Source organism: Urocitellus parryii, chromosome 1 (assembly GCF_045843805.1).
Source record: "Urocitellus parryii isolate mUroPar1 chromosome 1, mUroPar1.hap1, whole genome shotgun sequence".
Lineage (NCBI taxonomy): Eukaryota > Metazoa > Chordata > Mammalia > Rodentia > Sciuridae > Urocitellus > Urocitellus parryii.
Window position 1 is genome coordinate 222,335,302 of NC_135531.1, and position 16,949 is coordinate 222,352,250.

General features: G+C 38.9%; 1 protein-coding gene across 2 annotated transcripts in view; it reads right to left on the minus strand.

Moving 5' to 3' along the window:
• Positions 1–457: 457 nt before the first annotated feature.
• The window catches only part of Abcb11 (ATP binding cassette subfamily B member 11), a 90,724-nt gene continuing 74,232 nt past the window's right edge, over positions 458–16,949 (minus strand). The window contains exons 22-28 of one of the 2 annotated variants that reach the window (XM_026389590.2): positions 14,706–14,909; positions 13,405–13,646; positions 11,291–11,447; positions 9,297–9,494; positions 5,752–5,958; positions 3,445–3,591; positions 458–2,636 (exon numbers count right to left, since the gene is read on the minus strand). In XM_026389590.2, the coding sequence (XP_026245375.1) occupies positions 2,436–2,636; positions 3,445–3,591; positions 5,752–5,958; positions 9,297–9,494; positions 11,291–11,447; positions 13,405–13,646; positions 14,706–14,909 (1,356 nt within the window). In that variant the 3' untranslated portion in view covers positions 458–2,435. The remainder of the gene's footprint in view (positions 2,637–3,444; positions 3,592–5,751; positions 5,959–9,296; positions 9,495–11,290; positions 11,448–13,404; positions 13,647–14,705; positions 14,910–16,949) is intronic. The other variant, XM_026389591.2, reaches the window with a different exon arrangement.

Consider the following 16,949-nt stretch of genomic DNA (forward strand, 5'->3'; position numbering starts at 1 on the left):
TTCACATCCTCTCAAGTTAACCTTTTTTATTTCAACAAAAACTTTCAAGTACCTTATTTGAAAAGATAACTCAGTCCTCAGACCCCAGGAATTTTTTGTTCTAGGGAAACAAACTCCCAGACAGATCCTGGGTTTTCCTTCTTTGAAAAGCCACTAAACGTGAATTCTGCTCTTCTTTCTTCAAGATTAGAGGATGTGTTTTCCTGCATCTTTATTCTGAAGTGATCTTTGTTCTGCAACTTATTTCATACTGTGATTTTTCATAACTAGAATGCATTCCTCCGCTCTCTGTCTCCCAGACTTGGCAACCATCAATAACTCTGGCCTGACCAGTCAACCTGCTAAAACATCTTTGAAGTTATTTATATATAAGAAAACACAGGGGGAAAAAATAATACACCTCAAAATACCACAACTCATGTTTACTCTGTAGGCATAAGTTCATTTGTTGGCCATGGGAAGAAGAAATATAAGCACAGAGTGAGTAGGCTTGGGAAGAAGATGTAGGGAGGAAGACATTGAGATAATAGTACAACTTGTGAGAACTGTATAATCCTGCTATTGAATTTTCCATTTCTGCTATCAAGAACTCTTTTGTGTATCTATGTGAGTCTGTATTCATTTTAATGAACTCCTGTTTTTATTTGAATAGATGGAAATATCTCATTGATTAAATTTATTGCCTCTCTGAGCGTTTTCTGATTTTTGCATTGTCTCTGTCACCTGTTATTTTCTTTCTTCTGGGTGTACTCTTGCTTGTCACTTTTGCTTTGTATGTTAAAATGTTTCCTGATGATCCCTGGCAGTCTCTGCTTATGCAAAAGGTAGGCGCTGAAAAGCCAGGGTATCTCTGAGTGTGTACATATTGTGGGCAGAGGGACTTCACAGTCAGGTAATCTGGCTAGAAAATATTCTTTGAAAGACTCTGAAGACTCTCAAATATCCTTTGAAAGATTAGTGGACCCATAGATCTCTTTTCTTGCATTGACCAGTTTCCGCAGAGATTCATTCTTCAGTCATCTGCCAGAGGATCGTAGCTAGGGGTCTCTCTGCCCATACACACCCTTACACTCAATCCTCTGCCTCCTATGTGTTCATTGCCCCTCAACTGCAACTTGTCTCCCTATGCCAAGCCTGTCTGTGAGTGCCCAGGTGTCCTGCTGGGATCAGGGATGGGCAGGAGAGGCTCAGCACCTCTGTTGTTCTTGTCTTCAGCCCCATGGGTTCCTCTCCTTCCCACTCCTTGAAGGACCCTATGGCTTTGTACTAGGGGCCTGTAGTACCAAATGGAATGTAACAATCTTCCCTTCCCCCAACCAGTAGTTTTTTTCTCTCTTCTTCTAAACCCATTATCTGTTGTTTATTTGCTTCCCGGATCTCAAAATTTTGTTTTCAGCTTCATGTTGCTTTCTGTGTTCTTGTGGTTTTATGCTTTCTTAATTCTTTTAATATCATTTAGTGGTATTCTGAAAAAGCAGGGATGAATTGAGAGTTTTTCTGCCATATTTAACTGGCTATTTAAATGTTACACCTTAAGAAGCTAAAGCAAGGTAAAAGGCACTATTTTTATTTCATGTATCGGACTTATGGAATAAAGAAAGCAACCAATATGGAGGGGGATGATGAGAAGTATAAGGCTTGGAATAGACCCCCCTCACACACACTCCCACACCTCTACCCAACCACACCAGCAGATTTAGTCTAGTAAACAGGAAGTTATGTCTCTCAGCGTTCAAGCCCACCAAGTAGTCCAACAGCTCCTACGTACTTCACCCTGGGTCCACAACCTCAATCAACACTGGCAAACGGGTACACCCTGCTAATCCTTGCCCCTGCCACATCCCTCCAGCTTGAGAGCCTCCAGGATGCAAAAGTCTTCCTTTCCCTATCCTCAGCCTTAGGGATGAATGTATCTGCTTCATGTGCAAGAAACTATTAGCTGAGAAACACAATTGGTCTTTGATCCTTTTGCTCTTTTCACATTTTTTCTTAGTTCAGCTTATTAAGTGCCTATTAGAGAGGAAGCTTTATATACACCAAGGGTTCAAAATCACAAATGACAGTCCTCCTGCCTCGAGGAGTTCAAAGTCTCATTCACTCCACAGCCTCTCACAACTCCCATGTAGTGATTGTAACTGGCTTCTGCAGAGAGAATCATTGTGTGGTGGCTAAACAGCTGCTTGACCTTGGATTTTCACTCACATTGACTCCAGTTTCTATATGGACATCTAAACTGAATTAATATTGATGGTCATTAGAAATTAGTCTTGATCTCAGCTTATGGTTATGTCTGTAAGAATAAAATATTAACATTTCTCTTTTCTTTCTCCCATGTGCTGGGGATTGAACCCAGGGCCTTGAGCACGAGCACGTTGGGCAAGTGCTCTACCATGGGACTATGTCCCCAGCTCTATGCATTACATTCTTGAGTCAGGTCAACTGATGGGGGCTCCAGTAGTGACTAGCTTGTAGTAGGCTCCCTTCTGGGCCATCAGTTCTTCATGGGTCCCCTTTTCAATCACCACCCCTTGTGACATGACAGCGATGATATCCGAATTCTGGATGGTGGACAAGCGATGGGCAATGACAATGCAGGTCCGACCCTCTCTGGCTTTGTCCAGAGCAACCTGAACTGTCTGCAAAGAAAAGAGAAAGTTGATGCAAAGAGATATGATTGTCCCCAGCCTACCATCATTCAGAGTTCAGTTCTATACCACCTGGGAACAATCCCATACTTAGGGGAAATCCACAGATTCAGCATAACAGAGGATCAAGCAAATAGAAGATCCATGCATCCATGATTTAAATTGTAGCTCACAGGCTGAGAAATCTCAGCAAGGCAAGAAATTTCAGTGAAACTACAAAATCATTGTAAATTTATAATATTTGGTGGTCTAGTTTATTTAAAGAAAACCAAGAAAACAATGTAAGTAGAAGTTAAGTGGCATTCCCGATGCTTGTCTTCATTCAGGACATTTTAGCTCTTCCCAGAATGGAATCCTGATTTTTAAGTTGTTAATCATACATTTTGAATTTCAGAATTGTGATTTTTCTCACTTGCATCTCCTTTCATGCAAACTGAGCATCAGGTGCCACCTTCTCTTTGTTGTATGTGGCACACCCATTGTCACATTGCTTGAGAAAATATAAAATGTTATGCCTAACCTATTATAATAAATTATTTTATTATGTTTAAAAAGTTATTTCCCTTTTGAAAAATGTCACTTAACCTGAAGAATCTTTAAAACAATTATTATTTTGTTAAAGTTTTTTTTTTATCTGAAACAAATCTCTGCTAAACCATTTTCTCTAGAGATTATCTTTTGCTTCTACGAAGTACTGCCAATTTCTACTGTTAATGAATCAGAAAATTGAAAACAGTACCATTCTTTCAGCAAAAGATAAATCTAAAACAATCTACAACTTTAGAAAATCAGTATGTACCTTTTCACTTTCTGTGTCTAGGGCCGAAGTGGCTTCATCTAGGAGCAAAATTTTAGGATCTCGTAGGATGGCCCGAGCAATAGCAATGCGTTGTTTCTCCCCTCGAGAGAGTTGAGATCCCTGGGTCCCAACATTAGTTTCATATTTCTGGAAAAGGTATGGTAAGATTGAGAACTAGAAATGTCCATTGCTTCTGTGCTGTATGGAGCTCACATCAATGAATCCTTTATGAATTTAAATGATTGTTTTTGAACTTGTGGACAGTGAAAATAATGCTATAAAAGATATCAAATCCAGCTAGGAATATAAGAAAATATGAAGTTTGTGCTGGGAAATGAGGGGATTTTTACTCCTCATCTCTGCCTTTTTTTTAGGTTTATATTTTCAATCTCTTTCTCCTTGTCTCCAGGTAAGATCCCAGATAAGAGATCCTCCTTGATCGGAGATTCCCTGATTTCTACACTCTAAACTGGACAAGATCATCAAATGGAAAAAGCCCAGGAACACAAGTGCTTTTTGAGGGGCTTCCTGCTCCACTACTTTCCTAGGGAGACACCAATCTAGAACACAAGCCTTGGTTTGCATTTATACATCTAGCTCTGCTATCATGTATAGCTTATTAAATTTATTGGAGCTGCAAGCTTATCTGAAAAAATGCAGTAGTGGTACCCAGATCACATATTTGTTGTGAGTTTTGATGAAATTAGGAAGGAAAGGGGTCTAGCTAGATGCCTGACATGGCTACATTCACAGTGAGTTTACTATGCCTCAGAGATTGTGCATGCATACTAGTTGGGACATCACTCAGTATTCACAGAAATCACATTCTCTCAATTTATAGATGATAAAACTTAAAGACAATAATAAGCAGCAAAAGTGAAATCTAAATTCAGGTGAGCTGGGTACAGTGGTGCAGGCCTGTAATTACAGCAGCTCAGGAGGCTAAGACAGGAGGATTGAGAGTTCAAAGCCAGCCTCAGCAAAAATGAAGTGCTAAGCAACTCAGTGAGACTCTGTCTCTAAATAAAATACAAAATAGGGCTGGGGATGTGGCTCAGTGGTCGAGTGCCCCTGAGTTCAATTCCCAGTACCAATAAATTAATAATTAATTCAGGTGTATCTAGGTAGGTTCTGAATTCTGGCTCTTAACCACTGCTCTAACTTGCCTTCCAATTCAAGATCATTCCTTCCCTTGCCTCCCTTGTCCCCTGAAAAATGCTCCACTAAGCCACATGAGGTCCTGGCAGCCTCCTTTATCCTTATAAAGATGAATTGGGCCGTGAAGAGTATTGTGGGCAAGTCTGTAAGAAAAAGAGGCAGTAAATCAACTCTAAGGCAGTTCTTGAGCAAAACATGTAGGTGCTCAATAAACATTCATGGAATGAGTAGCTCCTCTGCGGTCTCACGACTTTGCTTTTCAACTCCAGATACAGCAAATAATATTTCCCAGGTTTGCTGATCAGGCTGCCCAGGCTAGAACCAGGCCAAGAAGCTAACCTAAGACCTGGGGAGTCTTATGAAAAGAACAAACCAAAACCCTACCCCAAACATTATAAAATTTATAAACATAATCACTTACAAAGGAAAGGAATTTCTAAGTGATGTTTTTTTTTTTTTGAAAACATGAAGCAGAGAAGATTAAAGGTAATATTTGGTTCCTACAACGGTTTTCATATCTTAATTTTCCTTGTGGTCAATCACCAAGAGAGATGCCTGGTGAACAAAAAAAATGCCAAGTCAATACTGCACTAAGTTCAGACTTGGCTCTGGTAAGGTAAGAGACACCAAGGCAGAATGACGTACCCACCACACACAGCACGAGCTGCCAAGTACCAAGATATTGCGGGGTCAATGACAGCAGCAGCAACAGCAGCTCTCTTTGTGTGGCTATTAAGCTCACTCCTTCATTTTTAAGGTTTTTTTTTTTTTTTTTACATTTTAAAGATGAAGTAGACAATCTTAGAATGGATAAGAAATTGTCCCAAAGTTATTGACACAGCTAGGAAGTGTCAGCGTGGATTCAAACCCATGTTTGCTCCAAATACAAGGCTATTTTCCATGATATTGAACTAATGCTCAGGACGATATTGCTGTGTGTATGACAACATCTATAGCAACCATTTTGTTAACCATTATACTTGTATGTTGATTTTCAATTATTTTGCTTAAAAGAATAAGACACTGGGAAATAAACTTGGAACTTCTCCTCGAGCCACAATTACAACTTTTTTTTTTTCTTTTTCCATTTTACCTCTCCTCACCCGCCATCTCTTGTCTACTTCAGGGAACAACACACTCAGTGCTTACCTCAGGGAGTGACATGACAAAGTCATGTAGCTGAGCCTGCTTGGCAGCTGCTATGACTTTTTCCATGGAAATATCTCTGGTGTTGTCCCCATACTTGATGTTGTCCTTTATGCTACAGGCAAACAACACTGGTTCCTGGGAAACGATGCCAATGTGTGAGCGGAGGAACTGGACGTTCACTTTTCTGCTGTCGTGCCCATCTATCATCTGCCAATAGAGATGATGACAACAGGCATTGAGTTTTGAATCCCAGGAAGGAGGAAAGCTCATATTCTGGAGTTAGGTATTATGTGGAACTTTTGTTTTGCTTAAGAAACAACATTCCCAGGCTCTGATCAATGAATTATGTTGCCTTCAACCTCTGGAGCTGGTGTCCGTCAGGAGTGAGTGGTATAGAAATGAACATTGATCAGACTATAGTTTTGTGTTAATATTTCCCCAAACTCTAGCTCAACAGGTGGTTCAAAAGAAAAAGACACTCAGGACACCATGTAAATTCAGAAAAACATTCTAATTATACGTTAGTGTAGCACAATCTCTGTAGGTATGTAGAATTGTTCTATTTTGAGGCTCTGTGAGTTATGGAGAGGATTTTCCTATGAGAAGCTATAGGACAACATAAGAGTCAAATCTGTATCTGAATTTTACTGATACTACTCTCTGAATAACTGAGATAATAAGCCCAAGGAAGAAAAGAATACATTTGTTCACTCAGTCAATCAACAACCACATATTGAAGTGCTTGCTTCAAATATAGTCTGTTCCTGTGACATAAAGAAAACACAACGTCTGTTTCCTAGGAAATCACAGTCTAGAAGGCAGATAAGTGTAGATACTTAACTATCTGCCATTTAAGCTGGTTCACTTAAGAGTCCTAGAATCATAAAGGTACAGTGTATGCAATATACAACTATAATGTATTTGGCTCTATGATTTCACAGGAAAAAAGATTATATTAATTGACATGCACATAATGGGCCTTGCACTTTATGGGCCTCGATTATGTTTTAGTTTTGATTATGTTTCAATTTAGATTATGTTTTAGATAGTCTCTAAGCAATGGAAAATGCAAATATCATTAGAAAAAATATAAGGCACTTCTTAACATTTGGCTCTTGTCATCTTGCTTTACTCGTTTTTCATAGTCCTTTTCTCTGCTAAGCATAACTACTTAATTAGAAACTGAGCTATTCTCTAATTGTTGTATATGTGGTGTGTTGGAAGTTCCTAGAAGACAGAAGACGTGCTTCATGTTCCCTAAGAATCTCCCACAGAAAGTACTGGATGTCTCACAGATATCCAATTAAATGTTGAAACTATTGAATACCTGCACTTGGTATCTTCTCTAAAAGCAAACAGGAGCTTTTACAATGATAAGACATGATGTTTTCCTGCTTTAACATATTTGTAAAAATGTTTTACCATGATGTATGATATAATAAAATATATTGTGCCTATGAAATGCAAAAAAATCATAATGATTTTTTCCTGGGCCTTGATTTCTACCTATGACAGAGACATATGCTCAGTATACATGTTAATGATGGAGAAGTCAAACACAATAGACTCAGCTCCCTGCATCTCACATTCTTCACAATCTACCTGAATAATGGACATGATGGAGTTGACATTTTGGGAAACTGAATCCTTTCCCTTAAAGAGGTCAGACCTCCAGTGTATTATGCTTTCTAGGTGCATCAATCACCAAATACTTTCAAAAAAATTAAAAGTTTTACACCTAAAATCAGTTATAGAAGTGACTTAAATTACAGGCAATCGACTTCTGCTCCTCATTTGCATAACTTTCTGAATTCTGCCAGTACCTTTTTGCTTATTTCTTTGATTTGCTTTATGCAAGGGAAATTGCCTCTTTCAAGTTTTTCTCTTCATAATGTTATTGGTCTTCATTATAATGAAGACTATACTATTCAGGAAAATCAAGCCACTTTCAAAATATTAAGGTTAAACAATTGATCAAGTATGGAGCAAAATAAAACATTTTTGGATCCAGGCCTCTGTACCATTTCTTAGAAAACTACCTGTGGATGTATTATAACAAAAGGAAGATAAAAAACAAGAAAGAGGAAAATATGGGAACTATGAATATGTTGCAGAGAACTCATCGGATGACAACTGTTCACAAGGCCAATGCTGAAATCAGTTCAGGATTTGACAGATAGGAGAGCAAGAAGCAGGTCTTTCAGAATAGATGGCAGAACAGAAATACTGGAATAACATAAAGATTGTTTAAAAGGCAGAGAATGGGGGAAAAAAAGAAAAAAGGCCTTTCAGAAAAGCAATCAAGAAAGAAAAGGTAATGCTAATGTTTATCACTAATTGACTATAGGAAGAGCAATAGCCACATAATTACAGTAAAAATTATTAATCAATTTTCAACTTTTAGAATCAACCTAATGTAAAAGCAGGAAAGATAATCAATCTTATAAACAGCATGTGCTTTTTGTGTGTGTTTTAATAATATAGAAGTACAGTTAAAACTTGACAGGTAAAGGGAGAAATCCAGAAGTGAAAATAAAGTTATGATTGCTAACATCCTCATCTCAGAAAGAATTCAAGAGGTAGTCTCTACAGGTGGTGGAAAAGCAATGAATGTGTACTAGTTAGATTTCCAACTAGAGGAACTAAAAATAATGGAACTATATTGGAAGGAATTGGGTAAAAAGAGGGAGTGGTAAGGGTTACCTAATTTTTCATTTCTTTTTTTTGTTACATTATAATTTAATCTTTCATTTCTTAAAAAATAAGCCAACAGGGGTCTGAATGCATTAAATCATGACAACATCAGCATGAACATATTATTTAAAGACATGAAAATCATCAGTGGGAAATCTGAAAACATTAAGAGGTTAAAATAGTTGCCTTTGAGCAAGAAAAAGTAGAGGAGTACTACTTTTTGTTAAAAACCTTTATTTATTATTTGACTTTGTCAACTCCTAAATATATTATTTGAAAACAAAGAAAGATAAAAAAGAGAAAGAAATGCTGTGAAGAATAACCAAGCAATACATCAATTTCTCAAATATCCTTGCCAAAGCTTTATGATGCCTAGCCAGGCTTCATATCAATTTGAGTTCCTTTTATTATTAGGCTTGGGCTTTCTGACCCAGGATTGTTTCAGATTTTTCATGCTTGGTCCCCTTTCTTGCTCATGTATCATTGTGTCCCTTGTCACCCCCACATTTTCCATTCCCAGCCATTAGTTTCCTGATTAGTTTGCACTTTCTGCTCCATTTACGGGTAAGTGAATGCTTCTGTCAAATACACTCATCTCCAGCTTTGCAGTGTGACCAGTTTCCCTTACCTAACTGGTCAGCAGGCCATCTGGAACTGGGGAGAGTATGTTAGAAATTAGGAGGTAGAATCCGGTCAACCATAAAATGATTGGAAATGGAAAATATCCATAGGGCTAAGTGTCTAAGGCAAGCACTTTAGAGTGAGTCTGGCAAGGCACAATCTTGGAGACCACTTTCAGAGAGATATCTTGCAGAAAGCAAAATTCTCAAAAAAACATTTGCATGGCTTACCACCTTCCCTTGATCAGGATCATAGAAACGTTCCAACAGCTGAATGCTGGTGCTTTTGCCACAGCCACTGCTTCCAACAAATGCCAGTGTCTGCCCTGGATTAACCGACACTGAGAGACCATTCAGAACTTGCTTGTCAGGTCGAGAAGGATAGGTAAACTTACAGTCAACAAAGTCAATTTTTCCTTGGAAGTTGTCCTGTGGATGAGAGAATTGAAATTATTCACTTTCCTTCAGAAGCCTAGAATATTGAAAATGCACCTAAATCTACAACATATTGTCTAAGTGAAAAGTATAGGGGTAGCAACTTAATAAAATGACTTTCTACTTCCCACTCTGGCAAGTGTATCATAAAAGAAGACTTGAGCAGCAAAATTAGACATTTGACCTCTTATTCTCATTCTAACCTAAGGGGATTAGCTTGTCCTCCACTCCTTGACGATCTGAATGGAAGAGAAGCTAAAGGATAATACTTCACAGAAACCAGACTGAGCTTGCACGACTCTTCCCCCAAAGGCTTAAACTAATAGTATTACACTCAAAATGACTTAGACTGAAAGTTATTTGAGGTCTGTACTGCAGAGGTGAATACTATAGTGTGTTTAAAACTATATGAGTTATGAACCCTAGAAGTAGACATTTAATAAACCACACAGAGACTTTACTTTTATTGAGCTAAAGGAAAAACAGGTCATTTGACAATTTTTAAGAGTTCAGATTTATATTTACTACTGTTTAGTTTTGTTTTTTTTTTTAACATAGAATTTTAAATAAATAGGAAAGATTAAAAACATCTCCATGGAGGATCCATTAGGAGAAAAAAAAGACTTTTTGTGGCGACTGAATTAATTTTATGGGCATCCACATGAGCTAACATTTGAACTCAGGTGAATATGAATCAAATAAATATTGTTGGATAGGAAGAACTGGTTTATCTCCATTCCACACCAGGGCATCCATAGGAAACATGCTATTGGGTAGATCTCAAAAGACATCTGGCTTTGTTCATTCTCAAACTCAGTGTGTTTTATATTACATAGAATTTAGCATTCATTGACTTTGACTTTAGTTGTCCCCAAAGGGTTCATGTGTTGGAAGCTTGGTGCCCAGTGTGTCAATGTTGAGAAAGGTGTAGAACATTTAAGAGGTAAGGCTTAATGCCAGGTGATTGGGTCACTGAGGCACTGCCTTTGGAAGAAATTAATGTCATTCTTGTCATACCCTGTTAGTTCTTGAGAAAAGGCTGCTATAGAGAAGGAGGACTGGCCCCTGCCCATGCTCTTACTTCCTGTCTCACTATGGATCTTTCCTTCATGTATTCTTTCTTGCCATTGCACCACCATGTGTCGCAGCCCAGGGGGCCTTCCCGAGAGGCCAAATCCACGGAGCCAACTGATCTTGGATTTACAGCCTCCAAAATTTCGAACCAAATACATCTCTTTTCTTTTCTACACAGTCTCAGACACTTTGTTACAGTAATGAAAAAATGGACTAATGCAATTGGATCTTGTTGCCTTATTCAGATGCCAGCTTTGTGAATAAATTCTGATACTAGTTTCTTTCTTTCTCTCTTTCTTATTTTCTTTCTTTCTCTCTTTCTGGGTATCTGGGATTGAACTCAGGGGGACTCATCACTGAGTCACATCCCTAGCCCTATTTTTTATTTTTATTTAGAGACAGGGTCTCACTGAGTTGCTTAGTGCCTCGCTTTTGCTGAGGCTGGCTTTGAACTCTCAATCCTCCTGGCTCAGCCTCCCAAGCCACTGGAATTACAGGTGTGCACGCCGCTTCATTCCTTTACATTTATAAATATAATCTCTGTCCATTATCAGTGCAGTATGAACAAATTCAGATTGTAGAAATTTAGAAATTAAGTGATATTGTCTGACCATTCCCAGTGGTCATTCTGCGTGTGCACACACACACACACACACATACACACATATACTCCCCCCCCACATACATAAGCACAACTCCCTTGGTCCAATACTTACCCATTTTTCACCTGCAGTACTGTATGTACTAATTGGGGGCCGTCGGTCCAGCAGCTGAAAAAAGCGTGCAGCTGATATTTTAGCTTTGGCATAACTTGGGGTATAGGAGAATGTTCTTCCAATAGCTGTCGCACTCAGTACAACTGCAGATATCACCCTGCAATCAGACACCCAGGCAGAGAAGGGTGGGTATGGTTGGTGTGAAGGTCAAGAGGCAGTAATTTGGGGGTCTAACCTTGGTTCTGTTGGGAAAGAATCAAGTAGCCTTTAGCAAGTCACTTGTCTGGGAATATGGGAAATGAAGAGATTTGCAAACTGTATTCAATGAAAAGGGGTAAGGGGTAGACTGACCAAGTTAAAACTCAGACCTCCAAACCCTGAGTCCACCATAATGGTTTTTATTTAAATTTTTTTTGGTTTAAAGGCAAAAAAACTTCGAAAAACATTTTTTAAAAGAAGGGGGCTTGAAATTGTTTGATTTTTCTTTTAATTCTAATATCTTTGGATCAATGGTAAGTACATAAAAGATAATGATGGGTGATTTAAGTATCAATTCTGTGCCAAGCCTGCATATAATTCATGCTTCAGACAAGAGGCAATTGCCTGTATCTTTCTACTTGTCTCAGCCTCTAACTGTATTCAACATGGGTCTTAAAAACAAATACATGGGTGAACAAAGAAAGGAATGATAAATCTGGTAAGAGACAGTTTTGCTGCTACCGAGACCATGACATGAGAGGTAACCCTCAAAGCTGTCCACCTGCACTTCCATTCATAGGGTGCCTGTCTGGGGTGGGAATGGGGTCAGGGGTTGTGTCTTTGTGCATCTTACTGCTCAGCTTAGAAGCAGAACTTGTTTTAGGCCAAGGTTGCAAAAGCAAACATCTCCAGGAGCCCAGTCTAAAGCTTAAGGGATTGAAAGCACTTGGAACAAAATGAGAAATTATAAAAAAAATGACTTTCCAGTTTTAAAAGCAAACCCAGAAATTGGCTGTGTAGTCTCTCAATTTTTACATGCTGGAAAGTAATTCTCTAAAAACCCTTATATAGGCTGGCAATGTTCTCAGTAGTAGAGCACTTGCCTAGCATGCAAGAGGTCCTGAGTTCAATCCCCAGTACTGCAAGCAAATGAAAAAAACAAAAACTTTTCTACAAACTAACAAAAACAAGTCAACAATTAGTATTACCGGATTTGGGTTAGTATTTTAAATATGCAAAGACTTGGAAAGGAATTTCTTAGTAGAAGTGGGCAGAATAGAAGTGCTAGAAGAAAGATATCAGATGAAAAGGCAGAACTCTTGGCTAGCAAATGAAACCTGAAAGAACAAATTTTTATTGGGACCACTTTTCGTAATACTTTCCAAGTCTTTCTCAGACGGTCTCTCCCCTCACTGCCCCGACCATACCCATATACATGTGCACTCCATCTCCTGTTACCCTGACACCCCTAGTCTCTCACCTCTAGAAATGTAAGAAATTAGACTCAAAACTAATCTTATGATCAAAGCAGACTCTGGCTAAAAATAAGGAACCTAACGCCCCTGTACAGTCTATTCTGTCTCTACATAGGGGAAGTCGGCTGGAAAACTGTTCTCTTTGCAAGGGCGGGGTAGAGTTCAAATATGATAGCCCTATGAACCATTTTCTAAAGACCTCTGGAGATTTTCAGCATTAATAAACATAGTAGATTGTAAATATGATCACCTTAATTCATCCTTCATACATCCCTTTGCAATGTGACTTTGTTACTCCTCTCATCAAAAGATGTATTCTATTTCTTTCGTCTTCAAATCTGGGCTTGGTTGTATGACTTTCTTTGGTCAAAGAGACATCAGAAAATGTGGCACATAGAAAGTGCCAGCACACTGGGGCGTGCCTTTTTCTGCTGCACTTGAAACTCTGAGACCATTTATGAAGAAAGTAAGCTCATCTACTAGGGCCACATGGAAACAGGTTATACCCAAAGCCTAAAGGACAGAGCCCAGGCCAGAAGAACCACCAGATCACCCACAGAACCTTATGAAATAACAAATACCAGCTGTTTTAGATACAGCACTCAGGCTTCTCCTCCTTAGAATGCTGATCTTTTGTGATGTTGGTGGGACATTCCTCACCTGAACACAAAGCGGAAATGCAGTCCTTCGTTGGAGATTAAGTAACCTCCAAATCTGTAGGAAGCAGAATTTGCAATAAATGCTATGCTTTGGGAAAAGGCATAACAAAATCCATAGATATTCGCTTTTTTAACGGCTGTCTTGAAGGGTTTCATCAGCTCAGCTTCAAATGCTTCTATGAAATGCTTCTGCATGCCAATTCCAGCAATAGTGCGGATGTTACTGAGGGCTTCGCTGGTAATCTGACAAATGAAAAAGTAGGGAAAGACAGAAGGGGCAGGAGAGGTACACGTGGTTATCCTGAAAAGCCCTTAAACTTTGCTAATTCGTTTGATCTTAGCCAAAAGGCTGAGAAGCAATTGCTAATTCATTTAAAAAGTCTGAAATTGTATCTTTAGATGTCTTCTGAGACAAAAGATAAGTTAATATAAATGTAAACTATTAGATTCTATTTATTAAAAATTAATTTGACCAAATATTAACTTAAATATAAAGTTAATCTTTTATTCTATACTAAAATATTTGTTTCAACCCATATTCCAGGTAAACAATCACTGTTTCTGAATTAGGGTCCTATCCCTAATAAAGGTACAAAGGTGGGCTATTTCTACCACTGGGATATGAAACTTTTTGACTTTTGCCTACTTGAGCAGTATCATTCACTCTCAAAAGACCCAGATTACAGTGAATTTGTTAAGAGTGAGTGTATGTAGGGGAGGTGTGTGATTTTATTTTTTTACTTAATAAATGTCTACACCCTCATTTTACCCTGATGATCAGATATTAGTTGAAATAGATTTTTTTAACATGCATAGCTAAAACATAAGTGTATTTGAAACCTAAATTGCAGATCATGATTCTATTTGAGAAAGGCATTTATTTGCCACAAGCCTAGAAGACACTAACGTGTAAAAATTCAACGTGTGTGCCATTAAAAAGATAGTATCTCCTCTCTGTGTGGATAACAGAATCCAAGATCAACTCAAAATGCCTAATGGACAGAAAACTGAACTATCTACCTCTACAAGTGAGAATACACCAAACAGGGACATGGAACAAGTAATAATTCAAGAGGAAATCAAACACGTAAATATCTGTGTTCATCCCACTATTTTTCCTTGCTAGTTCAAACACACAGCAGCAGAGCTTCATCGGCATAGTCTTTGCCTAGATACAAAAAACTAGTGTAAGGTCTCTAAATATGCCTGTCTGCTTCCTTAAATCTCTTTGCAGTCCCTATATTTAACAGTTTGTCTCAGGGACACTCAGCTATAAGCAGAAAATTAGGTCTGTAAGATTACCTGTCCTGCCCTCTCCAGAGCTTTCTTGTCTTGAGAGGCAAATCCTGTCAACATTCTGGTCTGTAGGGCTCCTGATAAAGCCAAGAAGGGGAAGAAGCTCAATATGACCAGGCTGAGCTTCCAGCTACTGAGGAAGGCAACAATTATGGCCACAGTGAGGTTGGTGATGGAATTGACCATCATCCCAATTTGAGAGCCAGCAGCCTGCAAACAAAAAGCAAGCGACTCAACTCAGACACACATTCTTTTCCAAATGCCATTATGTGAAAAAGCTATTTTATACAAAAAAAAGATAGGCTTTGTCTTATTGTGATAAAATATATATATAACATTATTTATCATATTAGTCATTCATAAGTGTACAGTTCAGGGACATTAAAACCATTCATGATATGTGACCATCACCACATTGACACCCAAAATGTTTACATCATCTGTATATCTGTACCCGTTAAACAGTAACTTCCATTTCCTCCTTCCTCCAAGTCACTGGTAACTTCTATTCTTTTCTCTGCCTCTATGAATTTGCATATTCTAGGTATTTCATATAAGGAGAATAATAAAGTATTTGTCCTCTGTGTCTGGTTTATTTTACTAAGCATAATGTTTTCAAGGTTCATCTACATTATAGTACATATCCAATGATATTCCTTTTGAAGGCTGAATATATTCCATTGTATGTATCAATCACATTTTATTTATCTATTTATCCACTGATGGACACTGGTTCTAACACCTTTTGTCTATTGTGAATAATGCTGCTATGAACATTGATGTACAAATATGTGTCCAAGTCTTTACTTTCCATTCTTTTGATTACAGACTGTGTTAATTAGTTTTTCATCACTGTTACCAAAACGCCTGACAAGAACAACTTAGAGGAGGGAAAGTTTATCTGGGGATCATGGTTTCAGAGGCCTAGTCCATGACTGGCTGGTTCCAAGGAAGAAATATTATGATGAAAAGGCACAGCAAAGGAAAGCTGTCAGCTCATGGCAGCCAGAAGGCAGGGAGATAGAGGAGAGGAGAGGGGAAGAGAGACTAGGAGAGGAAAAGGAAAATATGTGAGGACCAGTGACAAGATATAATTTGATCTATTTCCTCCAATCCCATCCCACTGTCCCAACATTACCACTCAGCATTCCATTCAAATTATTAACCAATAAAAGGGGTTGATCCACTGGTGAGGCTATAGCTCTCATAATCTAATCATCTCACCTCTAAATATTCTTGTATTGCTTAACGCTGGAGAACACCAGAATTCAACAGCAGAGGAATGGAAACTGTAAAAATCCAGAGATCTGAGACAGCAGCATAGCAAGAGGAACAAAATATCCCATCACTACCACCCCGGCTTCAGAGCAGGGAGAGGTGGAGTTACTCCTCCATAGAGGTAAACATGAGAGAGTCCCAGAAAACTCTACCAGCATGGATACTGACAATCTCAGCTATTGGAAAGAGTCATGGGCCTTGCAGGCTTAGAATCTAAAGATAAGAGGCCTGAAATATGCCTCGTATCTGACTTTGAAAGAGGATTTCAATTCATCCATCAGGAAGCTCCCAAGGTGCTGTAACCAGAAGTCATCTTAAGAAGGGACCTACGGTCTGAATTTGAATTGCTTTAGGGCTCAAAAACTCCTGCATATTCCTATCTCTGGGAACCCAGAGAAATTCCATTGCACTGGCTCAAAGGTAGCTTCCTCATAAGCCAAACTTGGCTTGGTGGAGTGAATGACGGAAATCTGATGAGATGGCTATGTGATGGGGAGCAGTTGTTGTGAAACAGAAGGGAGCAGAAGATGCTGTCCTGAAGATCTGGGGGATGGAGATCCTGCTCTCTGAGACCCAGTCACATGTGGTTTTACACTGGTGCCAGGACTGAGGGCAGTTGCCCACATGTTTCCCACTCCTCTCCCAAGAACATGCGTTTAGCCTGTTGCTAAAAAGGTGAGTAAAAAACTCTGTGATTCTAGGCCCCATCCACCAAGACATGCTGGGGCAGTTTCAAACAATGCTACCGAAAACATGGCTGTAGCCCCACCCCTAGAGGACATAACCTTAGAAGATCTGGAAGAAAACTTGATCCAGGGTGGCCTCATTCTACACCTGCTCATTCCTATGAGCACCTCAGTTGAAATAAATTTTCCCCATTTCAGCTGTGACCTTATTCTACTCAATTCCTGGTATGCTCTATAAGTGAGAGAATCAAAGAGATGAAAGCCCCCAGCTATTGCCCCATCCCCA